Below are 27,857 nucleotides of genomic sequence, written 5' to 3'. Positions count from 1 at the left end.
CAGGTATTTGTGATTAAGAGTCATTAGTCATGATTCATCGCATCAAAATACCATTTGAAATAACGCTTTGTATGAACTTAAGAGTCCCCAATTAATCAAATACACAGTAGAAAAGAGACAGATATTCTTGGTATTGAAGAGGTTGTATGTGTATGCCATGTAAATGCATAAAGTTTCTGTCAGATACATTTTCAAGCAATCTTTTCCATCACGTTTCTTTTACAGTTAAGATCTCCATAAAACTAAAAAGTCAAGGTGGAAATGTGAAAAAAAAGTCCATGACAAGACACCATCCTGCAACGCTGATCTGTTTGTCTGCTACACAAGAAAGTTGGAACAAGACTGACGCAAAATAAGAAGAAAAAGAAGTCCATGCCTCAAAGAACTGAAGTTTAGAAGAGCTGTAACAAAGTAATAATACACTTGTTCAATTTAGGCATGTTTTTAAAGCAAGAACATTTAGCTGTTAGATCAAATTGATCTTTTTTCATAACCATAACCTTTGTTTCCACAAAGTAAAACCGCTGAATCCTCCAAGATCAGTGATTCAATATATTTTATCAGAGGCTGCAAAATTAAAAGTCCTGTCATTTTTTTCCTCAGGTTATCTAGTTGCTAAAAGATTATGAACAAATGAAACCTAAACCATTTCTTCTATATTGTTTCACAAGTTGTATATCATGACCCAGTCATCTCCGTGAATCGACTCAATAGAATTAAATGCTTGACAAGTTGCACGCAAGCGAAGTGGAATATCTTTTCACACTTCATTCCCCCTGTTTGGTCTCTGCCCTTTCCCAATACTTTTCCCACAGGTTGTGGGCACAATATGATGACCACCTTTTCCCAGCAGAATAACCTGCCTCAGAACAGTAAATCCAGTCAGTTCTCTTCTTATTGACTGCAGTCTCAGCTCATGCTGCCCAACCGCAACAACGAGCCACAAACATCAACAGTAATATGGGCCAAAAACTGCTAAAACAGATTCAAGATAGGGCTCATTTGTGCTACAGGACTGACCTTGTTTGTCTTCATGTAACCGATCTCAAGAAATATACTGAACCAGCTTTCTGCATCAGTCACAGACACACATCTAAGCCTTCTCTCAGAAATGTATACTTATCTTGTCATCCTTGAGCTGCTAGTATCTGGTAATATTGTTATCATGTACGTAGCTGACATTTGTCTGTAGCGAGGATTTCAAATTCATATGTTGCATTTGGAGATTTAAGGTTCTTATCTCAAGCCCCATTCAAAACATGTCTCTCGAGCTCTGCTTCTAAATATCCCATTTATAAACTATACATATCTACAGAACTACTATTTAGCACTAAAGTAATTATAACTAGGGTGATACATGTTCTTGTGGGTGTGTGTGTGTTTGTGTGTGAGTACTAAATGCTCTATTGTCAACTAACTGTTAGGAAATGTTGAACGATATCCAACTGATATAAATCAGTTGGATGTCCCTCTTCTTGGTGCTCTAATCTCTTAGTCATATAGTCTGATCTCTGCTGCGACTGCTACAACATTTTAACAGGTCTAGCTGGTCAGATAACATTTTTCAGCACTGTCTAAACATGTAGTGACGTGATGACCATGTGCTAAAGTACACACTTTTAGTGGGAACATTGACCCACTAAATGTGTGACTTTTGAAATGTAATGCCCTCCTCCTCATGGCATCATACGTTTCTCACCTATGCTGGAAGTCCAGCATTCAATATCTTATCACAAGCTCAATAAACTCTAAAGATAGGCTTATTGGTAATAGCATATCTATCTTTTCAAGTAATCATTAATCAGTGTCACCTGGTTCAAGACCAGAGATCCACATCTCATACCCATCTTGACTTTCTGTAACACAATGTCATTTCATGCGCTCATAAGGAAATCAGAGTTTAACAGCCTCTTACCCTTCAGTTTCTCCATCACACTTTGCCCGGCTCTCTCTGCCACCTGCCCATCCTCAATCTGGTAACGGTCGTCCAGGAAACGGGCGGTAGCTTCTGACAGATGAACCTTGCCAGCCACACCCAGCTGCTCCATCAAGTTCGCCAGATTGACATCATTTGACCATACGTCAAATTTGAAGCGCTTCATTCCAAGGATCCCACACAGGACGGTGCCTGTGTGGACACCAACACGCATGTTCACAGTCTCACACGTCTCCTGACAGAACTGCTCGATGGCCTGGATCATGCCCAAACCCATCTCCACACAGCAGTAGGCATGTTCCGGTCTGGGCTCGGGGCAGCCTGCTACACAGTAGTAGCAATCTCCCAGAGTGCTTATCTTCTCACAACAGGTTAGTTCGCAGAGTCTGTCAAAACGTCCAAACAGGTCATTAAGAAGGCCCACCAAAGCTGGAGCTGACTTATTAGCAGACATTTTGGTGAAGCCCACAATGTCAGCGAAGAGAATGCTCACGGGCTCCATGCGCTTCATGTTAAAGGGCCTAAATATTATCTGCCCTCTGGGGATTGAGGTCTTTTTGCGTTTATGATTGTTGTGAGGGTTATTCTTAGAGCTTATAACACTTGGGGCTTGTGAAGCTCCGCAGCCTCCTCCACCTCCCACTGCAACGGCTGAGGCAGAGCAGGCGCCAGAGGAATATCGCTTGCCAGAATTCTCGCCACCACCCTCGTCATCCCCCTGCTTCATCAGCTCGTCTGCAACTCGTCTCGGCATGACTGAGTGGATCATACGCTCCTTCAAGGCCTTCTCCACCTCCAAGTCTTTGCCATGCATGATAGCCTGGCCCACTTTGAGAAATGTACTACGGGTACGTACTTCTGACATGATGAACAGGTGGATGCCAATGACATGGGCACATAAGTGGAGTAGACCTTTGGCTGGACCCAGCCAGCGGAGTGTGTCTTCTTCCCAGTCAGAGCCCACTAACCCCGACACCTGTCCAGTATTGTCAGAACTCCTCTGGAGCAATGGCAGCCATCCTAATGCCTCAAATAATATAGAATACAGAAGCCCCAGCATCACGGAGGCATACAGACGGACATGGAGGACACTGTATAACAACAAAAGAACCTCTATGCACAATGAAAAGGTGCCAACAGGTGAGATGCACGGAATTGGAGGTGTAGCCACTTTGTTCTGGGAGACATTGCCACCACCGGCCCACTCCAGCTCAGTATAGCCAGCAGTTTGTATCTGTGGAGCTAAAGTGATGGCAAAGGTAACTGCTATCAGGAGCAAGGTGGTTTGGTTGTACAACCATGCGTATGGCTGGGTGAAGGTGAACAAAAACAGGAGCACTAATAAGGCCAAAAAGGAGGCAGTGGGGGCTAGAAAGGTCATGGGGTAGCAGCGGTCACTATTGATCCCAAAGTACACTCCCCAGAGTCCAGATGCCACTGCCAAGTAGAACAGGACATAGCGGAACCGCCTCTGTTTTTGGGGAAAACACCTCTCTTGGCATGCCTCCTCCAGGATGGGAGAGTCAAACTTGGGGTCCCAGCATTGAGCAGCAGAGCGTTCAAATAGAGGCGGTACAATCCTTTTCACCCTGGGGGTGGAGGTCACAGCCGGTCTGGAGTCTGCTGAGCTGCAGGTAGAGGAGATGCTGTACTTGTGGAGGTTGGGGTTTACTTTACTGGCAGCCCCACAGCCTCCAGCTACTCTTGCTCCACTGTTGGGAACCCTGAGACGCTCGTGTTGATGCATGTGTGGCGAGTTGTTGGTAATCCGCACAGTCACGGCGCCATCCCTTCCGGAGTCGCAGCTCACCTCCGTGCCATGCATAAGAAGCTGCCGGTGATGCTGTAGCGTGGCCATGTTGACTGGTGCGACGCGGAAACGAGGGGGTGCGACAGAGGTGTTAAATATTAATAAAATCCTCTGAAGGCGCTCAGGCAATTAGAGTCGGTGCACGAGCGACGTGTGTGCACGCCTGGCTAGGAGAGGAGGGAGGAGGCGGCGGTGATGGAGTGACAAAATAGGTAGACAGAGAGGGAGGGAGTGCAAAAGGTGTTTTTTTTTTTTGTAATAATCACTGTGCATGAATGGTGAGCACGGCACAGACGTATTGGCTACGCGCACAGCAGCCTGCACACTCACTCACATAAGACGCACCGTTCCAGTTTCTTGAGCACACCATTATCCAACCCTGGGTTTGCGTCAGTACTCACATTACATGCATCCTTCTCCAAAGAGGCTCTGGATAGGAGCCCGGCTTTCTCTCCAGCTGCGGTAAAAACACTGTCATCACTCTTTCTGCCTCCTGAATTGAACATCCTTCTCGGAAAGGACTGGCTAGTGATGCAACGGTTTTCTTTATCAAGTCAGCCCTGACGTTACACGACTGGAAATGATCTCCCCTGGATGTGCGCAATGTTTTGATACTGCTGACATAATAAAGTTAGATAACGTCAGGAAAAATGCCCATTTCTTCCCTCATTCCTTAGTGCTTGTTGCTTGTGTGGAAAAATAAGAGTTCAAGCCCAAGGTTTCATGGTATGTGCAGATACGATTTAAACTGTCAACAGTTGTCTACAAAAGTTACACTGTCCCTTTATCTCCACAACATGCGCGATAAATCATCCATAAACACTCCCTTTAACCCTCTTAAAACAGACCACAGATCTTGTCGTTATAACAGTGTTAAAATAAAAATGTGTGGATCATTAATTCAATTAATTTTCAGTTAATCGGGCTTTGTTACTTTTTTCACACAGCAAATGTTTTATACAAAAACAAATGGCAGTCTGAAATAGGGAGAACCTGTTTAATTCAGTTGACTAAAAAAAAGTGGGTGATCTGTAATTAAATGGGCTTTACCTCCCACTACATCCATTCTCATGCGTGGCTCAGAGCGTGAGGGATTTCCATTTCTTATTCCCATGCATTCGCCTCCCATCTATATTCCAGCGGGCCTCTGCAAAAGATTCGTGACCGAGTTATTTTGGAGCCTTGTCCAGCTCAAGACCCAAATCACAGAAGGCCTGACAGGCAGGCCTGTTCCCACCGATACAGCCCCGTCCTTTCCTGAACTCCCTCTCCGGATCTGCACCGTTTATGTCCCCCTCTGCTTTCCAAAGGGGGGCTCGGGAAGGGGTGTGCGCTATTAAGAGACGCGTGATCCGAAAAGACAAGAGCAGAAAATTCCATCCACTGTCCCAAATTAGCGTAGGTTTACCTCTGCTGGGAGTGTCTGCAACTTGTTGCGCGCAGTTGGCAAAACATACAGCTATGAGGAACAGCCTCGGTCGGAGCAGGCTGGTCTATAAATAGTGATGATCAAAACTCTTGCAAATAACACCACCAACAGCGTGTAAAATCTGAATGCGTTTCTTTAACTTATTCGGTCACATATATTGACCGCTTAATATAAGAATGTTATGGTAAAAGAATCAAGTCGCAGCCTGAAACGCATGCAAAGCGTCAGCGATAGGCCCCCTCTCGTTTCCAAAAGCTCCCAAACTTTTTTTTTTCCCAGGCCGTATTTCCTGCGTTTGGAGAAGAGACCAGTTAAGAGTCTCTGCTTATTTGGAGCTGAGGCTGGATTTCCTCCCCTCGCATTCCCTTAGAGCAACGAAGGAAAAAAATCCCCAGTGCAGCGATGGGAACCCCTCGGATCTCCTCGGTTGGATTATCACAAAAATGCTCCTTATCTCCTTATCTCAACCAATTCCTTAGGTCTGGATAGCACTAGTTTTCGCTGGCATGCATGTGTCCAACAAACACAACACTGTGCGCTCTGGCTGTGGTGCGTCCTCTTCCGTCCGTCGCTGGTTGTCACCCTTTTCCCCCTTGATTCAAAGCTCTCTAGCGGAGTTGGTGGGTGAACCGACGCATATACAGCTGGAGTTTCGCGCTTGTTCTTTCGGTCTCACCCGGGCGAACGCTGTATCTCCACTCTTGAAACTGCCACCATCTTCGTTGTGACTGGGTCGGAAATCCTTACCCAGCTGTTGTACAGCTGGTACAGGGTGGTGAATCTGTTAAGCAACCTTCGCGCAGACAAAATATACTTCCGGTTTAGTTATCAAGCGTGTATGCAGGATAGTCAAAAAGACTAGATTTAGTAGTAAAAGCAACGTAGTAAAACCTGCTCAATAAAATTCCCATTGATTTGTCTATCATGTGGAGAAACGATCAATTATAACTGCAGAAATGCTGTAATAGGGAATATTTTAATCCATTTCACAGAGGCAATTTTCATGTGTCAAGGGAGTAAACACCAGGAGAAGTAGCTGGGAGGCTAATTTCCATGTCTATTAAAGGGTACCTTCAGCGTTGAATTATAGTTGAAAGTTCCATCATTAATATGAAGTTCATGACTGATAACAGTTATATGTGTTTAATAGAAAGATGTCAAAATTATTCAGGCACTCTTAGCAGTATTGATAATGCTTACTTGTTAGATCAGTTTGATAAGGTCAGGTAATCAAAGTAAATGTATAACTTGTAAGATAGCCCATTATAACTTTAAAAAATATATATACAAACAAAGTTTTTTGTTTGTGTCCAAGTTGTTTAACAAGTCTCCATGCTGTAAAGAGTTTAAAACTATAGTTAACCAGTAATCAACTCATTATTAACCGCATTCCAGGCAGAAAGAAACTTTCAGCATATGCACTTTAACTCAAAACCAACCAACAAAATTTGGCAAACTAATGTAAATTATGTCAAACAACTTTATTTTGAAGGTAGACTTGGACTTCCGGTTTTCCTCTGCTTGTCTGCGTTTAACTTGATGATTGAGGGTTCGTATTCAGATAAGAGCTTGGCCATCTCCACTCCCTTGTGAATAAGTATTTTAGCGTTTACCCTGATAATTCCAACACAAGTTTGGTTGCTGTTTGCTGTGATTATAATTCATATGACACGCAAAAAGGACAACAAATCACTTTTACTTTTGGTAGCATGTCAAACAGAGGACAAACAACATGCTATAAACAGTGATATGCCAGGCTTCTCTACCATACATACTACACCCGAAAATGAGTCAGTAATCATTGCACATCACCTTCCTTAACGTTTTCTGCTCTATTTTGTATATTAAGCACAATTATGAAATTAGAAATTGAAACAAAGGAGGGGCATTTATTGCGAGTTTTCAGAGTAGTGGTGTGATTTGAATCTGAATCATGAGGTTTATTGTAAAGCTAAAATCATTTTTCCTACAAAACAAAAAGTTGGGACACAGTCTAAAATGTAAATACAACGAGCTGTTCAAGTTATGTCAACCCATAGTGCAGAAACAACATTTCAGATTCTGGCACAATATGCTCGTTTTAAATTGCCAGCAAAGTTGGTAAATGGGCTCCGAAAAATCTAGAAAAGTTCTGTTATCAAGAAAAATAAAGAAAGTCTCTGAAATGATTAAATTATTAGCACAGGTCAGCACGTCAACATAATACGAGGCATAAAAAGCATGTACAGAGTCGCATTTGCATCAGATTAGCTATTGTTTATTAAGTTGTACTGATACATACCCTACTCTTTTAAAATTAATGGAGGTTCTGGGGAAAAAAGTAATTTAGTTGTCATCATTGTCATATTTCTTGCAAGTATTCTCAACTTAAATCGCTGAGGAATTTTTCATGAAGCACAAGAAATTTTGTCTAATTTACAAGGCTACGATTTTATTTCAAATCTACTACCAACAGAGTTAGAAGAGAAGCAGCCAGACAAAACTGTGCAATGCAACACAGGAAGAGTACATATAGTCAAACATAACATCTGTGAAAGTCTTCATCACAATTAGACAGGCAGTCCTCATCCTATTAATCACTCACACACAATATGAAGAAATGGCTTCTTGAGAATCAACTGTGTCAACATACTACAACAAGCTGGTTTATCTGCTGTTATCATGTCGCTTCTCTCTTCTCTTAATTCCTACGTTCCTTGATGTTTCGATTATTTTCAACATTACAGACAAATGATTACATCAGGGCCATTTTCTCTTTCAAATGGACAAAATTTATGTCTGAGTTAAGTTGGCTATCGCATACTGTAACTAAGCTTGTTTGTGGTTTGTTAGTGTTACCACGGCGAAGTTAAGTAACGAGATGAGATTTTGAACTGCAGGTGAACAGGAAGAAGATAGACAAGGTGACAAAGGTTCATAGTTCAGGTTCATAGTTCAAAGGTTCAGAGTTACTGTGTGTGAGTATTGTTACAGATGCAATAATATTTGAACTTCAGATTCCGTATAGTTACTAATCCTCTGCACAAATAAGTGTGTGTGTACACGACATGTGGGTGGCGTGCTCATGCTTAAGTTCAAGAGCTTACAAGAGAGGACTGTTTGAGGAGATGATAAAGCTTCCCTGATAAGTCTGCACAGACTACGCAGAGAACCTGGGAGCATGGTGTGAGCTCAGCAAACACAGATTACATGAGCTCAGACATGTGTTAGAAGGTGGAACAATTTTATTGCATATGAACAAGTGTGTCCATGTTGTGTTGAGCATGAGCATGTGACATTATATGTGCCACTGTGGAAAATGAACATGTTGCCTTAGAGGTGACTCCCAACTAGAGCTGTACATTTTGATGTTGATGTTTAAGAAGAAGAAGAAACTTTTGTTTCGTGAGGTGAATTTATACAACAAACCACAGCGGAAAATGTGTTGAAACTCTACAGGAAACGCCATCCATATCAAAGAGTAAGTCTTATTTTCTTCCTTAAATGTATCCTATGTAGCCAATGTGCAATAAAAATGTTTTAACCTTTAATGTTTAAGTTACATCTTTGTCATCTTTAAGTCAAAATCTTTATTTCATCCAATACTTTCAAAGAGTACTTTTAGAATATGCAGACATCTGAAAAAGAAAGTAAATCCTCTTTCAATTAAATTATTTTAATACCTGGCTGTAATAAGAGAAAATCTAGTCCCACCAGGTCTTAAAATTAGATGAATACAACTTTACATGAACGACACACAACATATAACACAGTTTAATTGTTTATTGAACAAAAACTAAACCAAAATACAGACTCAGTTTGCGGACCTGCAGCATTCAGGTGTGTGTTAACACAGCGCCAAAGAGAAAAGAAATCAGCAGTGATCTTACAAAATCAATTGTTGCTGCCCATCAGTCTGGGATCAATCTGGGTTATGAAACAATTTCCAAACAATTTGGGATCCATCATTCTACCATGAGTAAGATTATTCAGAAGTGGAAAACTTTCAAGGCCTTAGTCAATCTTCCCATATGTGGATGTCCTGGCAAGTTCATACCAAGGTCAGACAAGGTCAGTACAATGCTTAGAGAAACTGCAAAAAACCCAAGAGCTACATCTAAGACTCTTCAGGCCTCAGTTAGCATGTTAAATGTTAAAGTTCCTGACAGTACAATTATAAAAAGTATGGCTTGTTGCAAAGCTTGCAGTAGAAAAAGAACATGGCAGCACAGTTTAGGTTAGTAAAGTTACATCTGAACAAACCACAAGACTCGGAACAATGTCCTTTGGACAAGCCAGACCAAAGTGGAGATGTTCGGTCATAATGCAGAGCAGCACGTTTGGAGCAAACCAAATGCAACACCTCAGTGACCTTGAAGTCACTGAGTTGACATCTTTGTATAGAAAATATTCCAGAGTCTGATATGAGGTCGTCTGTCTGAGAGCTAAAGCTTGGCTGTAATTTGTCACCTCAAATACATCGTGAATGTCTGTAGCTAGATGACTACATACATACATAGGCCCAACGAGCAATGGAGCAACTGCATCCCCATTACTCAGTTTTAGGGTGCAAAAATATATTTTTGCTCGCACACTTTTTGTATAACAGTGGTGAATTTGAATATTTCATGGTGTAGATATTTGTTACTACCAAAAACAAGCTAAAGAAAATCACACACCCCCAAACCTACGCCACTTTCAGTTGGTTCAGTCCAACACATCCCACTGGGCACAGGCTGCTTTGGCAGTTAGTTTGTCAAACTGTACGAACAAACAGACTTAACTGTAATAATTATTCAATTATTTAATTAATAATAACTAATAATAGCCTAATATGATATATATACATATATTTACATATTTCATCCCATTTTTAAATAAGTTGGGCCCTGTGCCTTATTCGCAAATGTTATGTTTTTACAGTCACAGTATGATCACAGACTGTCTCCTCCTTATTTTTCTTTTTTATTTGTGTAACAGAGAATAATAACAAATTAAACGCATTTTTCTCTCCTAGAATTATTAACCTCCATTGAGGTTGCGATAATATCAATTCATATGATCATGATAACTGTTTAATGAAACCTTGATATTGTGACGGCCATATCCGAGAACAACTGGCAAATCATGGTTTTCCAGTAACATTATTTATTTAATGAAAAGACAGCCAATGGCTTCTAGAGTGTTTTCAGCTAAATCTTTCTGAATTTTAGCCGTTTCACACTTTGAACTGCCTCTTCACTCATCCCTCATGTGTTTACTAGATGACTGTATGTCATGTACAGCACAAAACAAATGCATAGTGTAATTTCAGATGACTACAGACATTTTTAGTTCCAGTACTTAGGGTAAAGTAAAAAACTGAACTCATTCAATATTCAAATACGGTCTCCAACTTGTTATTGAATTGTTATCACAGTGTTGGCTCTGTGGCATCTCCTGGTTTCTCATTTCTGGGATCAGAAAGTTTGTTTTTGTGAACAATAGCAAATTTTAGATCAATTTACACTCATACATTTATACCATTTATGGCAAATAGAATCCACCCGTTTGATGAAATGATACAGGGATTATAACAAGAACATCACAAACTACTGTAGTTGAGTGTGCATGTATTCATAGTAAAAGGATTTTATAAAATAAAAGTAGGTGATTTATTCTCTGATTTGGGATTTTACAAAGCTTAAAGACTAAAAGCTAAGTTCACTTTAAAAAGGAAATCAAACTTCTTTCTTTTGATATGTTGAGTCAACACTTTGAAGGGAAGCGCCATCTGCTGCCTGTTTAAAGTCATTGCAGAGGAATATTAATCAGCGGCTTTCAAGAAACGTCATTTTTCTTTTAAGTTACTCGATCTGAGGTGTGTTCACCCAGCTGTTACACACGTGTAAGATTCATACAATGCTGGAATACTGTTTATAGTCAAATTGGTCTGCAATCCTAACCTGTGTATTATGAGAATCACTGCCCCTTTGCTCGTGTATTTCCCAAACACCATTTCACCTTTTATTGTGCAGCTAAACAACCACACAGTTGAATTGTGAGTTGCAATTATTTCATTACAAAAGATTTTAACTTGATATCTTCAAGGCTTCAGAAAAGAAACAAGCTTGCTGATTTATTTTTGTTGTTTACTCAAAAGAAATCACACAAAACAACAACAACTATAAACAGACTGAAGAAAAGATTTTTTTTAAGGAAATGCCCATGTGGTATGCAGCACTGCTGAGGTAAAACTAACAATTCAAAGGGTTGAAAATGCATCACTTACACTGTATACACGCTTACTTAAGTTGGAAACTACAAGTTAGATTTAAAAATTCTCGTTACTCTTTTAAAATGCAGAAAAATGTTCAAAAACAGTTAACATGACAAATATAGTACAGCATAATGCAGAGAAAAATGACTCCAGTAACAGTGAAAAGCAGCAACTGAACACAAAGTGAGCACCCTTATTTCTATTTGAATGCACCAATATCAGCCTATCCTGATTTCAGCACATTACAAGGTGGCTAGGTGAGTCACAGCACAGCAGATTAGACTGAATCTTCAGACTTGACACACAAAAAAAACATAAGAGTGGCAGAATTTATCATCCCAGTAGTGAGGAAGTCACTGCCAGCATCTCTCTTTGATGAAAAAGGGAATAAATAATGGAAAGGAAAAACAGGAAAACAGTTGTTGTTATTTCATTTACATATCATGAGAGGTTAAAGAGACGCTACCTCTTAAGTATTTTCTGCTGCAGACATTTAGCACAGCTTGCACAACACCCCATTTTTATCTACACTATACATGAAATTGTGATCAAATATGTGCAAAAGCTGATTTTCTTCTTTTAAACAGGTGCCCAATACAATTCAGTGTGCACCAGATAATTATTGTTGGGCAGTCATATGTCAGTTTGGTACATTCAGCAGATTTAAACAAACATTAAGAAATATTCTTAAGTCCTCTCTGACTCAGGTCTGTCGTCAACTCTAGATTTTTTCACATTTTCTCTTCTTTGTTTCTCGTTAGATCTCTTGTTTCACCCAAAGCCAGGCCTCAAGTCCACACAAGTGGTAATTATTTCAGGAAACCCTCTGGCTGCCGCTGCCATCTACCACCTGCTTTCCTCCTCCTGCACCTTTCTCATCTGTCTCATTGCCTCCTCCAGCGGTTTTTGGGTTTCTCTTCACAGTCGGGACCCTTGCAGGTACCAGGGAGAGGAGGTGGGGGTGCTGGTGCTGGTGCTGCCTTTGCGGGAGCTGGTGTGTCTGTGCTCTTGCTGACGCTGATGAGTAGACTCGGTAGCTCGTGTGAGATCGCTTTCTCTATCTTCTCCAGCAGGCAGCCGGCAGACCAGCTACAGTGGTAGGAGAGCTGCTTAAAGTTGGAGATCGGGTTAACTCCAAAGAAGTCCTGATAGGCCTCCTTGTCAGGCAGGTCGAACTTGCTGACATTGGTCTTGGCCAGAATGGACTTGAAGATGTAATACTTGTCGGGGTCATTGACAATGTCTTGTAACACCTCATAGGGGTCACCAAACCAGCCCAGCTTGTCATAGTAGGTCTGGAGATAGCGGTCCACCAGCAGGGCATGGATGCGCACACGGATGGCATGCTGGCGGATGAAGGCGATTTTGTTCTCTATCTGATTCTCAATGACCTGCAAGGAAAGAGGCGAGAAAAACCGGTTGGCAACAGTCTGGTCCCTGCTGATTTGATAGCTGAGTAAAAGTTATAAGTAAAAGTTATAAGCTGTATCATTTAAAACACCTAAAGTGAGTTAGCAATGCTGTGTTTATACACAAAAGAAGATAAATCTGACTATTTTTTTTTAACAAAGAACAATTTACACATCACTGAAAAAAGTATTGTGTCCTGACATTGGATATATACTGGACCCCTCTTTTTTAAATGTGGCCCCTGAATCGGAGAAATCATATTTCTGCCTTTGCTTCAGAGCGACATCTGGTACTTGTACAAAGACCAAACAGAGTATTAGTCACAAATGACACAAAGCATCCAAACAAGCACACGTATCTCAAGTAAACTACACTCAAATGCTCTCAAAACAACATCAAGCAGCTGTTTGCAATCCCTTCTTTTCTCATAGCCACCCCCCCACTCACCTGAGGGCTGAGCTAGTTTTTTTCTACTTTATCTTGTGGGGAATGAGGTCAATGAGGTCAGAGCCTAACAGGATCTTTTCCAAATAATGTGAGTGACTGAATATATATTTATATATATTTCTTGTTTTAAATCTAAGACCACACATTGTTGATCAAAACAAGAGAAATAGATTTACCTGGTTGAGGTCCTCCAGCAGGGATATTTCCTCCCTCATGAAGAGTTCTCGGCTAGTGTCCGCAGCGTAGTCCTGAGGCCAGAACGAGCTGACGTACACACGAGGGGGCTCAGTGACATTGATCAGTGGTGCCATGCTCCAGAACAGGGCCCCATAGACTCTCATCAGGTCCTGCGTGGAAAGACTGTCGGCCTTATTGAGGATGAGACGAATCTGGGACTCACGGCCCTTCATCTGCCTGAAGAGCATCTCAAGCTCGCCTCCCACGTCCAGCTTGGTGGGATCAAACACCAGGAAGATCAGATCCGCTCGATCGATGAACCACTGGCACACCTCGCTGTAAGGGTAACCTAAAGAGGAAGAGGACTGTAAGTGATGAAATACATAAAAGATAACACCCTCTAAATGCCACAAAGTAGCACAACTGACACAAGACACAACAATACACACTGAGAAACTTTAAGCTTAAGGTTTAAAATGCATTATTAGTACAAGGCAGCACAAAAGTATCAAACCTAGCTCTTTTCATCATTTGTGTTTTAGTGGAATAGGCTTCAATAAATAGGCTTAAAAAGACATGATTACCAAACTTTTGACTGGTCTGGATCCTTTGTTTTCTGTACAAATCTATTTCGACTTGTCAAAATCACATCACAAATAAAACCTAACGTGTTCTAAAACTTCCAAACTTCTAACCTGCCTCCTTGTAGATGCGTGTTGCACTTCACCGTGAAATGTTATACTGATTGATTCAGTGTCCTTGTTAATCACAGTGGACATCCGTTTGCATAAAGCTGTGCTGAAATGTTTCTGGAGTGGATTTCTGTTTCTTGATTCATGAAGACGTTTCACCTACCATCTGAAAGACTTCCTCAGTTCTACACTAGTTGGTGGGGAGTGTCACTGACTCACCTGACCATTATTCAAGCTTTTGGGATTAGCACAACCTGGATGAATGAGAATCTACACTGATACATTCATGGAGCGAATCACAAGGCCCATCGCAGTCTTTTACAATTTAGTTTATGTGTTTCAGTGGAACAATGTGGCTATAGATGCTGTTTTTTAAAGACATTACTTAGAAAAACAGCTTATTGTGACAATATAATAAACTAAAGATAATTAATATCTAAACATCTGCTGCAGTCTGTAAGTACGTGTCACCTCTTTCCTGCTGTTTGCGGTTTTCAATGATGCCTGGTGTGTCCACAAAGGTGACCCTCTCCAGCAGCTTGTGAGGCATCTCAATGCCGACCAGTCGCTCCAGGAAACCTTGTCCAAACTTCTCCAGGGGAGATAAGGACCGCGAACTGTCTGCTGCCATGACGATGCCCTCTATGCTTCGATATTTCTCACCGTGCATAATGACTGTGTACTCAGACGTGGTGGGTTCAGCACCTGGTGCAAAGATGAAGAAGGGATGATCTCAGAGGATCTACACAGTAACACAGTTTTGTTATGCTGAGATGTTAGCAATGTGGTTTTACGGGTGTGGACCTGTATAGAGTTCCTTGGAGGTGCCATGGAGTCCCAGCAGGTAATTGATCATGGAGGACTTCCCGACACTCCAGGGCCCCAGAAACAAAACCATGGGCTTGGAGGTGATCTCGCCATCTGAGGTTTTGTATATCCAATACAAAGAAAGGGATTGAAAGAAAAGCAACAAACAAAATCTACTGTAGACAATGGTGGCCCAACATTATACTGTTGCATAGGAAGCTATGCAGAGATCTTTCTACATTCTTCCTTGTATGGAGATATAATCAAGCAGAAAACCATGATTATTTTCTGTTAAGGAGGATTATTTTCTTAGCATTTGTCAAGATAGCCAGTATACGTTGTTCATGTCTCAGTGGCAGATCAACAGATGACAGCTGTCAAATACTTTCAGGAATAAAGACATTTTTGAGGATGTTCAAGAACATGAGTTATTTTCGTATGTGCAATCTTTGGCTTTAGGTGAAAGCTTTCACTTATAGGGAGACACCACAAGGTGGGGTACACTTTTCCAGTTTATACTTACTTTAATACAGTATAATTTTGTAATTCAAATGTTTTGTAAATGTTATTCTCCATTATGCAAATTAGGTGTTATACTTGAAAAAATACTTTAATTTGCATAAACGTCCAGAAATGTGAGCATCATATCAAGACTTGTTATATTAGACTTGAGATATTTGACTCCATGAGATAAACACTCCATGAATTGGAAAATATGCAGTAAGAGACAATGAATTTGTTATAGTTTTACAGTGAAATATTTTTACAACTCAGGCTGGAAAATCTTTTCATATTTTGATTGGTGTTTGATGTGAACACCATCAGAAACTGTTATTTGCAGATAAGAATACAAGCAACAGTTGTAGAGGTTAACCTTTTTTTCATTACTACTTTTCTGAAAAGTTCTTTCTAAATTCAATGGTAATGAAGTATTACGTCAAAAGATTATATCATGGTTTAAAGTAGATTAAGAGTTACAAATCGTCTTCAAATGTAAATCAAAATATAGTCTTACATGCCGTTACTGAAAGGTTTCATGTTATGGAAGCAACAGTGATTCAGCTTTTAGTGCCACTGAGCATCATAATGCTCTCCATGAGCATCCTCCAACTTTCACCCTCAAGGCAAACTACCAACTTAGCTCACTTAAACAGAATCTTCAATTCTCATAAACCTTTATGCAATGATGACAAAAATATTACCTTTGAATATTTTGATTGTACTTTCATTCTGCACCACATGGTGTCTCAGAGTGGCATGGCACAGTGCGAAGGCTTCATCCTGCCCACCCCCACCCCCACCCGGGCTCAAGAGCTATGGAACAAAGTTGTGGGACGCCTGGCCCTCATATGCTCTCTTTAAACTTCGGCAGACAGAGTCCTTATTGTGCTTCTCTCAGTGCCTGGTTTGAAAAATGACCAGTTCTGGCTCCGTGGATGTTCTAAATTATGACTATTTGTGGACTTCATGGTTTCTTCACAGTTCCCGTTCATTAACATTTGCACTGTGTGTATTACACAATGTGATTGAAAAAAGTTGCACAGTTTTGTTTATACATTATAGTTACCTGTTGTAATAGGAATCTGCATAAACTAAGTTGTTAAGGCAGTGCATGTGCTGTGTTGTCCATGCTGCTGCTTTAGAAAGCTGACTTACCTGTGACTTCATGCTGTCTGAGCTCATTGTATTTGAAAATTTGTTCCATTGGCTTGATGGCCTTGTGGTAGATGTTCAGTAGTGTCTTTATGGCGCCTACACAGAGAAAAGCAAAGAAAGGCTAAGTTATATGCTATTGCTACCATAACTGTTGAAAAAACTTAGTTCCTCTGTACGTGATGAATCGCTCTCATGAAGTTTACTGAATGGAGCCGAGGTGATTAAGACTGGCTTTGCTGCAACTTATGAGCTTTTCTGACATGGACCGATCTGGCTCAACGGAACAGAGAGGTTTTCATACTGAGGACAAAGTTACACATTTGCACGGATTAATTACCTGCCTTCACACACACATGCATGCGTTCATACAGTTTCATCACTCACACAAAGAGGCCAGGAACGTGGACATCATGAAACAATTTTCAGAATAGTATCAGCAGAAAACCCACAAATTGTTTAAGACTTCCTTTCATTTGCATGCAAACACATCTGGTTTTCTTTTTCACTGACAAAGTAGCTGTAAACATTTTGAAGCATTTTTATTTCAGTACTTCAGGCATTTCACAACAAAGGTCTGAGAGACTTCACAGAAGATCCAAATTTTGATCAAGGGACTGTTTTTTTTCTTTTTTACTGTTTGGCATGTGCATATGTTTTTAAGCTTGGGGTGTGAGTGCCTGCACAGTCAGTGAATATGCCCTATTGTGTCTTATCGGTAATTTTGAGTTGGTTGTTTCTTACCAGAGAACTCTACCGAGGGCTCAGCAGTTGCCAGTCGCAGCATGTCCTCAATGTGGGAGCGGTCCCTCAGGGTTGAGCCCAAAGCCTCACTTTCTTTGTGCTCTAATTGGATAAACAAACAGTCAGTCAACTGTTAAAGTCTGTTATATTTACCTGTAAGTGCAGGTAATCAGTAATATCTAACTGAGAGACAGTGATTATGTTACATTAGTGAACCATAATAGAGCTGTGAAGCACAATAACCTTTGCAGAAATGGTAAACGGTTTCCTGAGCTGTGAGTGACCAGGCCATGTGGGCTGAGTACTGGTCCAACTGTTGTACCATGCTGTTGTCCATCTATCTTTCTATGTATTCCTTTCCACGGCTATTTCTGTCTGTTTATTTCTGTACAGGAGGTTGTTGCTAATTCTCATTTAGCTACACACAGTGTCAAATTATGGGGGTTTGGCATGGTCAAGTGAGAAAGAAAAGGAGAGGAAGGTTGAAGTTTGCTGTTATGTCATGATCTATCTCTCTTAAATTACATAAAATTAAATATCACATTCCCAAATGAATACAGTTTCTCTGACGATCATCTGTGCCACTTTTGGTGAGGACTTGTAGGAGTTTTGTGGCCTGTGACGCAAACTAGTTTGATATGGGGACATTGGGGCCTTGGAACATTATCACCAACATAATTCATTCCAAGCAAATGCATCAGCAGTTAGCTTGCAAAACAGATTTAACATAATTGTAGGGTCCTATTGGTTTTGATTTGTTTTGTTATCTAAGCGAAGCCCCCCCCCCCCCTGCTTATTTTGGTGTTTCTGTGTCCACTCCCATGTATAAATAATTGTGCTGTGTTATCCGTCTCCTGATTTTACCAAGACATTTAGCGTACTGACTTACTTTGTCAATGACAGGTTTTAACTAACTTCTTACTTCCAGATAAACTTGAAAACTCTCTAGAATGATGTCACCTCTAACATTTAGACACTTTTGTACCTTTGGCTCGAGGCTTTGGCTCCTCCACTGTCACTTCCTCAGCAGGAGCCTCTGCAGCCACTGGAGTCTTCACTGGGGTTTCCACCACTGCATCGTCCACAGCTACTTCCTCAACAGAGTCTGGTGTGACCGCCTCCACAGGTTCTGGTTCAGGCTCTGTCACTTCTGGTTTTGATATTACTTCAGGTTCAGATTCCACTATTACTTCTGGTTCTGAAATTGGTTCAGGTTCCACTATTACTTCTGGTTCTGAAACTGGTTCAGGTCCAGGTTCTGCTATTACTTCTGGTTCTGAAACTGGTTCAGGTCCAGGTTCTGCTATTACTTCTGGTTCTGAAATTGGTTCAGGTTCTGCTGTTACTTCTGGTTCTGAAATTGGTTCAGGTTCAGGTTCAGGTTCTGCTGTTACCTCTGGTTCTAGCTCTGAATCTAAAATATCTTCTAAAACAGCACCTGACTCTGATATTGGCTCCTCTGTCTGTTCTGGCTGCGTTTCCTCAGGTTCAGGCTCTGTTTCAGGTTCTGAATCGGACTCAGTTCCTTCAACCTCCTCCTCAGCGACTATGGCTTCCTGGGGGACAGTTTCCATAGTTATCTGCTCCTCTGCCACCTCCGTTTCCTCTTGTGCATCTTCTAATTCCTCAACAGCTTCTTCTCCAGCAGCAGCTTCCTCCTGCTCTACATCGGCCTCCTGACTTAAAAACACCTCCTCAACTTGGGTTAATTCCTCCACTTCTTCTCCTTCGCCTTCCACGACTTCCTCCTCTTCTTCCTCAGTCTCAGAAAAAGAATCCCCCTCCTCTTCGGGTATTGCCTCCTCCTCAGATACTTCCCCCTCCCTACTTTGATCTTCCAGTGAGTCCTCTTCAGGCTCCGCTTCAGCCTTTTCCTCAGATGTCACCTCTTCATCTTCCTCTACAACCTCCTCCTGGTCTTCATCAGTTGCAACCACCTCAGCAGAAGAGTCGTCTTCAGATGGAGGTGCTTCCTCCTCCTCATGCTCTGACAGTGTGGCTGGCTCTTCTTCAGCAGCTGACAATGGTTTGCAGGGCTGACACACAGCCCTCTCTGGGGCTGGGGTGTCATTGGAGGAGCTCTGGCTGGCGTGCTCCTCTGTTGTGTCACAGCTGCAGGAGAAGAGGTCTCCCTCCGACTGCTGGAGCTGCAGATGCATCAGAGGCTCCTCATCGTGGACAGAGGGCTCTGTCAGGAGATCTAAGGAGACAGAAAGAAAAGGACTATGACTGTACAAGCTTCCCCTGAGTGATTTTAACAAAAAACCTTTTAAGTTACAGCCTCTGAGAACATTTTATGTCAATGTCTTACATTTAAGCTTGATATAGACCTGTAACATTCATCCTGGATAGATACTACAGCTTCCCTGAGGAGTAAAACACAACAAGTCTGCAACATACCATAACAAAACTAAAAACATACATAATACCATTTCAGATTACTCAACATGTATAGTCTTTGACCATTTTTTTTTTTGTTGGCCATGTGTGAACTACTGTCACTTTATCGCCACTAACATTCAAAAGAAAACATTGTTAACACAGAGGCAATATTTTGATGTACATAACTATTTGTAACAACACAATCCACCGTAATGAGTCATTTCTAATGACATCCAATCGTCTCACACTGCATGATAATGCCCATTCTTTACTCCTCTGATGGCCATGATGATTACCTGGCTAACCAGCAGTCCCATTACATTTAAAAGTGTCCCAAACTTGAAACGAGTGCAATGAAATGAGTCAGATTCCACAAAGTAAAGGAGTTAGAGTTTCATTTAACTCAGATCAGTCATCTTTGTGTGCTACATCAGCACTTGACATGGACTCAGCCACGGTGAGAACAGACCACATCACATGTCCAGCACCTCCCATATTTCAGACTCAGATTTCAGCTCCTTGAATGGTGGTATAAGGAATGTACTATTTAAGGCTGACAAACATTGGACAGTTGTTTAGAGAATTCAAAAGAGGATAACTCAGCGGACAATTTGGGCTAGAATTGAGCTTTTAGACCAAAAAGCTTAATTCAGTTAATTCATGAGTGTACTGGGGCTTATTCACTCTGCAAACATGTAAATGAAATTTCCTAAATTTCTTCATTTCAAACTATGATTATATCTTTGAAATAGGAAAACACACTAAAGTGTGAATGTCAGTTTTTAGATGCCATACCAACATCAGTTTATTGATGCTTAATGTAAATCTGTAAAGGCAAGCAAAAAGCTGGTATGAAGACAAAATCTTTTTAGAATCAGTCTTTGTGTCTTATGGTCAACATCCTTAAAATGAGCTTACTGTACCAGAGACCCAAGTGGCTTCCCTTCAAATGAATGTATTAAGGTATAAGCAATAACACAGGTACAAATTACTTGTGACTAGTGGCTATAACTGTTTTTCTGTTTCACACATTTCTCCAACTCAATGACTCAACATTTATTTTTGCTAAGATACTAAAGACAGTTGTTATTCTGATTTTGCTAATACTGTTAAACTTTTTTCTCCCTCTGAATTACTCCACATGCGTGTGGATATCCTTCACAACTGCAGTGTGCAAAGAGCACAAGGTTGTGACCTGTATTTAATTTTAACTGCCACCAGCGAGGAGGAACACACAGTTGTACACAGTATAACACTAAATGTATGTCTTCAGTTCACGTTTCAAGATGGATTCAGGGCAATGGATGAAGGCCAAAAGCCTCTGACAGCTGATTTGTCGTGTTTATTCATGTAACTTTTCCATTGTTCGCACCTAAATCTGATAGATCACAAGTTTCTTCTTTCCGAATAATAATAATGATGAAAATTAGACACCACTCCGTTTCATGGCTTGCTGGAGTATTTGATGGAGTCATCAGAGTCATCGTTGCTAACCTTTGGGTTGACATTCACATCCTCAATTACATCAGTAAAGTGAACCAAGATGGCATTTCAGGAAAGTATCAGGCCAGTATCACCACAGATGCCATGACGAGGTGACAGGGTTTTTTTCCTTTAGTGTCGAGAACAGTCTAAATTGTTTAGCTTGAGTCTGCCAAACCAAGTTCAGCTGCTTTGGAGTCAAGACACATTTGTATTTTGAGCTGGGATGAAAGACTTAACACTCACCCAGCTGCCTTAAATGATGCAAGCAGGACGCCATGTACTGTCCTGTCATCTGTGCAGCTATCCATGATGCTTTTTCCTGTTATTTTAAGCCAGTGAATCTTACATGAAATAATTTTACTCCCATGATGTAATTAGTCACCTCTTGTAAGTTGTTTAGCTTATCACCTCCCGAGGTGTCTGCCATTGTTGGAGGCTACAGAACACTGTGTGCAAACTGATTGAGTTTGGGACAGTTTTTTGTTTCTGGCTTTTTACAAGATAACCTTTTCTTGAATTCAAGGGAAGTCCGAACTTTGAATATGTACATGGCATTGCAGATTTTTATCTCAGTCAATCCATACAGGTGAACCGTTACATTTTCAGGGCCATGACCCAGCTGGAGAAAAAGCCAGCATATGAATCAGCTCCGCAGAAATTTGTAGCCCTGATGTTTAGTGTCTAGGTTTAGCGGGCCCGAGTCTTTTGAGGGTTTGTTCACATCTTCAGAAAGATGTAAGTGTCATTGCAGACAGTGACTGGCTGAGACTGACACGTGCCTATCCAGCGAGTGGCATTTGCTGCAGAACCCGGTCTCATAAAAACCATCATGGCCAGTCTTAAGTGTACTGTAGGTGTCAATAATTGGTGTCAGTAAATGAATCAAGGAAAGGAAGGGGATTAATGAGGAGTAACCTGACCAGTGTCTGAAGGTGCTCAGATACTGGTCTGATCAAACCATGTAGGATTTGTTGGGGTGGGTTTGAATGTAGTCCAAAGACATAGTGCTACAGCGTCGCCTGCATTGCAACATGAACAGCAGCGGAGCAGCCAGGATCCTGCAATGAGTCAATGAACCAAAAGTTAAGAGGTGTTACATACCCAAAGTTGTTACACAGAGTATGTTAAATGTGATTCTGTTCTCTAGTTTATCATCAAAGCCTACATAGTAAGCTGATGTTTCTACAGTTACACAGTAACTACAGGTAATCCCTCCATAAAAACTGTACAACAAGCACAGAACTCCAAGTTAAAACTGCAATCATGCAAGCTACTTTTAGTCCACTGGTTTTTCTCCACATGTCATGTCCTGAGATAGCTATGCAGATAAAACAAGGAGATCATTTTCTGCTGTGGTAGCTGCTGGTAGTGGCCAAATTTAATTAAAGAATTATAATCATATAATCATAACAAACAGTTATAATCATGGAAGCTAAAAACTATGTGCTGGTGGGAGGAGAAAAATATGAGAGATAAAGTACATGTGAGAATAATACAACTGCGTTTCTGAGGTTGATGTTGCAAAGACTGCAATAATAAAGAGGGAAAACTATCTCCAAGATGTTTTTCTGTCTCAGAAGTGACATGACTCCAGGCATGTTATGTGGTTCTGGTGGTTAGTTGGGCTCAAAGAGTACAACAAATATTGGATGGATTACCAGGAAATTTTGCTGTTTGTTATGTCTTCCCTCAGGATGAATTAAAATAACTGTGATTATCCTTCAGTGTTTTGTTTTTCTCCATCATCGGTTCAAATATTAGTTTTGTCTAATACCTGCACAGCAACAATCCTCTCTTTCAGTAAAGAAAGTCAAGTGAAAAGGAAAATTCACCCGTTACCAATTCTAAGGTTTTACTTTACAGGAACTAATGAGAAAAACAGCACATGAGGTTTTACACTGTATGGTTAATTATTCAACAAAAGCTATGTCAAAATGCAGAAGCAGCATGCTGAAACACTACTGCCCCATGATTTTATACCTTGTAGAACCACATTTAGCATGGCATCGTGGCATTTTAGTCAAGTTGAGGTCTGGACCTCGGCTAGGACATTGCAACACCTCCATGTTTTTCTTTTGCAGACATTCTGTTGTTTTTTTGGTGTGTTTGGCATCATTGCGCTGTCTCTTGTTTCATGACCAAATTTCAGGCAAGTTACAGCTGTCAGACAAACACCCTCACAAGTGACTCTAGAATATTTTGGTATACAGAAGAGTTCCTGTTCAAATCAATGACTACAAGGTGTCCATGTCCCGTGGCAGTGATCAGCCCATCATCACGTTTGATAGTTGGTATGAAGTGTTTGTGCTGATATGCTATGCTTGGTTCTGCTTCCATGTTCTTTTTAGATAGAAGAGGCTTTCTCCTGCAACCTTTCCTGTGTCTTTTTTTCTAATTGTACTGTCATGAAATTAACATCTAACCGGTTAAGTGGAGCCTGCACAGTGTGCGCTTGTTTTTTTTTTGTTTTTTTTTAGTATTTCGGTCACACACACACACCTAAATGCTCCAGACCAGAAAACTGATAAAACTTTCTGCTTTTATGGAGGTGCTCACACTCGCTGGTGATCAGTGGATCAAGTGCATTTGATTAGCAGCACTTGGCTGCTACTTACCCTCTAAATTCCTATGGAGGCAGTAAGGGTGGGCTTGAGTTTTTCACACACTGTTTCTGCACTTTTGGCTCAGTTTGATTTAAAAAATGATGACACGGTAAGACATTTCATGTGTTGTTGGTCATCCCACCTAATTTTAAGACCTGGTAAGGACCAGATGGTTTCTCATTAGGACCTGCTATGTAAAACCTTGGAATCAAAAGAGACTTTAATTTGTTAGCTCTGGAATATAACTTTTGTACATTTGCTCAAATACTGCACAAGAATACAAATGTACTTGTAATATACTTGAGTCCTTTCTATAGGACAATTGAGAGCAACTGAATTAGGCAGACTAGAACAAACATAGAGTTTGCCTAAATATCCCAGCATTTACTCATGTCCATACATGCATTATATGTTATGTTATGTTTATGTGTTTGGCAGATACTTTTACCCAAAGCAACTTACAGGTAGGCAGATAGGGTAAGGGGGTCTTGCCTAACAACCGCTACTGGGGATAGTACCTTTCATGCAGGGGATTTGAACCCTGGTCCCCCACATGAAAGATGGCAATCATACCACTACACAGACTTGAAGAAACACGAAGCAACCAAAAACCAAGACGATACAATATTTGGTTGTCTTTCTATCAGTGTATCTATGCCCTTCATCATTAAGTGTTTCCTTGTGGTGATTTTGTGGAAGTTTAGTTTTGGTAATTTTGTGTCTCTTTGTTTCCATTCTGCATCTTGTGCATTTTGTCCCAATTTATTTATTTTGGATTACACTTCAGCTCTTTTTTGCAAGACTGTTTTTTCTTTGTTATCACGCTACATCTTTTAACGTTATGTTTCTAAATTAAAGCCTATTTTTTGCATCTAATCTTATGTCTTTCGTTCAGGATAAATCCAGAAGACCCCTGACTCCCTGGATACCAGTGCCTCCGTCTGTTAGGCTCATTCGGAAATGTATCAATACTACTGGCAACAAATCCAAGTATTAACATCCATTAATAGTTTTAATTTATTTGGTGATCAAATATAAGTCTTTGCTTTTAAGGCAGTTTAATCTTCACCAGCTCCTTAACTGAGGGAACTGGAAGGGAAAATGAACAATCTATCTAATTCTGAGCTATAGATTTATAAAATCAAAGCGCTAATGCTGCAGACAGTGATGATTTGGTGATGATTCTCTGTAGGTCTGTTATAGTCCCTTTCAGATTGCATAAAGTAATTTATTCCATCTTTTTTTAAATTGATCAAGTCAAGAAAAAACTTTTGTTGTCAATCTTACATTAATTCAGTATGGTGTAAATAAAATACAAAAAGGAGGATTATCGCCAGACAAGTATTCTGTTCATTGGAAACATTTCTGAGTATCAGCTAGAATAAAAATTTATAATATTCACATACATTTTATTTATTTTTTAAAAACTGCATACTATTTTTTGTTAAGTTATTGGAGCAGTGCGCCGATCTTTTTCCTGCTTCCAACACTATCACACCTCCCTGGTGCCTCCTCAGTCCCAGCGCCCTACACAGTGAAGCCTGGGCTGAGCGCAGTGTTTTGGGGATAGAGTGGGACAGGTGCCTGGTTGCTGGATAAACAAAAATAGCCACACAATGAGTCAGAGGGTGAAAAGAAGGAGGGATAATTCCACTTCTATTTTCAGGATGTGTGATGCTCTTCACCTCCCTGTGATTGTCATGAAGCTGGGCTGCAACACTGCTAAACCTAACCCTGCAACAGCGTGCGACTGTTCATCAACATCACTTTATCGTAGTAGTCACAGACAAAAATAGTGTTACATATTAATGTATGCAAAGCATTTCTCAACAGCATAAAAGAAAAGTGCTCAGGAACACAATCAAGCTTTTATCTGCATCTGTTCTTGTTAATTACCACTCTCTTTCGCCTTCAAGCTGCTTCAATTTAACTTGACTTTTAAAAGCTTATGATCATGTAAATATGTAATTTTATAGTGGCCAACTGCTGAACTACTGTGCTCTGGTCCTACATGCCCACTGCTGATCTCTCTAGTGCCTGTTTTAGAATGGACACCCCCCCATATCGTCTCCGCTGACAGGGATGACAGATTAGCAGCTCGGCAAATAGAGCAGAGAAAGCTTTAATGAGATGGCGTTCACAGCAGCTGGAGACACAGAGTTTGTACTTGGGACTTTATGATCATGTTGTTTTCAAGAAGATGCAAAAGAATTAAGTCTTTGCATCTGAGTAAATGATATTCATCCAATCCTAGGAGCTTCAAAGAGATGTGTATCAGTCCATGCTGTTGGTGACAGCAGTATCTGATGACGACTTTGTCTGACAGACTCCTGACACCTGACTACAACAGCTTGTGGGGGTCAAAATGAATCAGTGCAAGGACAGACAAGGGTGTTCACCGCTTTAACTGTAATGTAGAAGTAAAAAGGAGGAACCCACTTGATGTAGACATCTTCAATGTGAGATATTTCCACAGAGGAATAGTTATTGGACTTTCGGGCAAGTTTGTGAATTATCAAATGGCTACAAAAAGCCGCAACCCATACTTAGACACGGTCTTCTTCTGCAACTAGCCTGGCAAGCTGTGAAAGAACCAGTAGGACAAACAAATCATTTCAGCCAGGTTTTGTTTTGGATGAAGTGCCACTTGAGTCTGGTCACTGTCAGTTCTGTTGCAGCGTTTCTCTTCAGAGAGAGAATAAGAGGCAGGCAGGACAGTTTCCATCAGCTGGAGTCCCACCTCAGCCACCACATTTCCACTTATACAAACACAAATACTACTCTTCACTACAAAAAAATGCAATACTTTCAAAATTTAGTTGCAAATGTTGTCATTTGATCAACTATCTCAAAATAAACACATCCAAGCGTTTTTTTTAAATATATTACTTAACAGAGCTAATCAAACTGTTAGCAAGACTGGCAAAGCTGTCACAGACAAAGGCAAAAAACACATGCAACCATTTCAGCTGTAGTGGATCAAGATCAAGATTTCCATACTCCATCCATATTCCATCCACACCTTCTAGGATAAATTCCTCAATGCACCTAACAAATAGCACTGCAATTCTTGAATTTTCCACCCAAACCCCATCTCGTACCTGCAGCTGACAGTACCAAGAGAGACAGCAAGCAGCACGCAGACACCAGAGACTTCATTTTGGCTGCCAGGGGCCTTCTGATCATCTCTCCCAGCTATATATAATGCTACTGCTGAAGGTCAGAGGGCACACCGAAGGAGGTGGGGCGCAGCAGCTCCAACCATATCTGCCATTGTGTGTCGGAACAGCTGCCCGCCCCTGTCAGGAACGTTGAAAGAAGAGTGAAACAGGAAGACTTGCTGACCACGTTGTGATCTCATAGTTTAGAGATTAATGTCTAAGAGGGAACGGAAACTTATTTGAGCTTTTTTTTTCACTATTGATTAGACTGGCCAGCAATTTTGCAGATACTGATCGTCTCTAGACAATGAATCATGACATTTAGTCTCTGATGCAGTATGTGTGCGGTTTTTAAATTTCTATCAATAAAACCGGTACAACAATGCATCCACATACTTGTGGTGGATGCTGGCTTTGAATTGTGGACTGATAGGTTTCCTCTTGAGCCTGGAGCATGAAGTATTTTTCATTAGTCACGCTACCGCACAGTTCTCCATTTCACGTCTGTCCGTCTTTAACGAGCTACAGTATGGCCCGGAAGATTCTGCAGCATTTCTGCATCTTGTGGCATTTTTTCTTTTTTAGGGAAGTTTGTGCTTGCATTTGCGTTTGCAGCAAAGAACAATATTCTCTGGTAGTTTTTCCTCTTTAGTTTTCAACATACAAGATTAAATTGGATTGTGTTTCTGCATAGAAATAATAGATCAAAGGTGCAGAGTTATTCATGGATTAATAAATTATCAGGTGAAAAAAATCTGTCATGGAGTGCATGCAGGGATTTCAGATTTGCCTAAAACCCGAGGTTCTGTCTGTCACAATCTGTGGAAGATTTATCTCTGGGCCACTGAAGAGACAGAAAAAAGCATTCGAAAGGCTGAACTTT

The 27,857-nt window shown here is 40.8% G+C and overlaps 2 protein-coding genes across 2 annotated transcripts in view; both read right to left on the bottom strand.

The window, feature by feature from the left end:
• Window positions 1-5,975, bottom strand: part of adcy9 (adenylate cyclase 9) — a 42,752-nt gene extending 36,777 nt beyond the window's left edge. Inside the window, exon 1 of the mRNA XM_072384492.1 lies at window positions 1,916-5,975. Coding sequence (XP_072240593.1) covers window positions 1,916-3,794 — 1,879 coding nt within the window. The 5' untranslated portion in view covers window positions 3,795-5,975. The remainder of the gene's footprint in view (window positions 1-1,915) is intronic.
• Window positions 5,976-11,147: 5,172 nt separating this feature from the next.
• Window positions 11,148-26,999, bottom strand: LOC140305573 (uncharacterized). Its single transcript, XM_072384491.1, has 8 exons — window positions 26,915-26,999; window positions 18,329-19,543; window positions 17,344-17,445; window positions 16,603-16,698; window positions 14,944-15,060; window positions 14,611-14,844; window positions 13,447-13,796; window positions 11,148-12,804 (listed from the first exon to the last, which is right to left on the bottom strand). Exons 1-8 carry the CDS (start codon window positions 26,997-26,999, stop codon window positions 12,298-12,300), a joined length of 2,706 nt encoding a protein of 901 aa, XP_072240592.1. The 3' UTR covers window positions 11,148-12,297.
• Window positions 27,000-27,857: the final 858 nt, after the last annotated feature.

Source organism: Leuresthes tenuis, unplaced genomic scaffold (assembly GCF_036924035.1).
Source record: "Leuresthes tenuis unplaced genomic scaffold, fLeuTen1.0.hap1 SCAF_4, whole genome shotgun sequence".
NCBI lineage: Eukaryota > Metazoa > Chordata > Actinopteri > Atheriniformes > Atherinopsidae > Leuresthes > Leuresthes tenuis.
The sequence above is the reverse complement of the archived record's forward strand: the minus strand, read 5'-3'. Positions and strand labels throughout refer to the sequence as shown.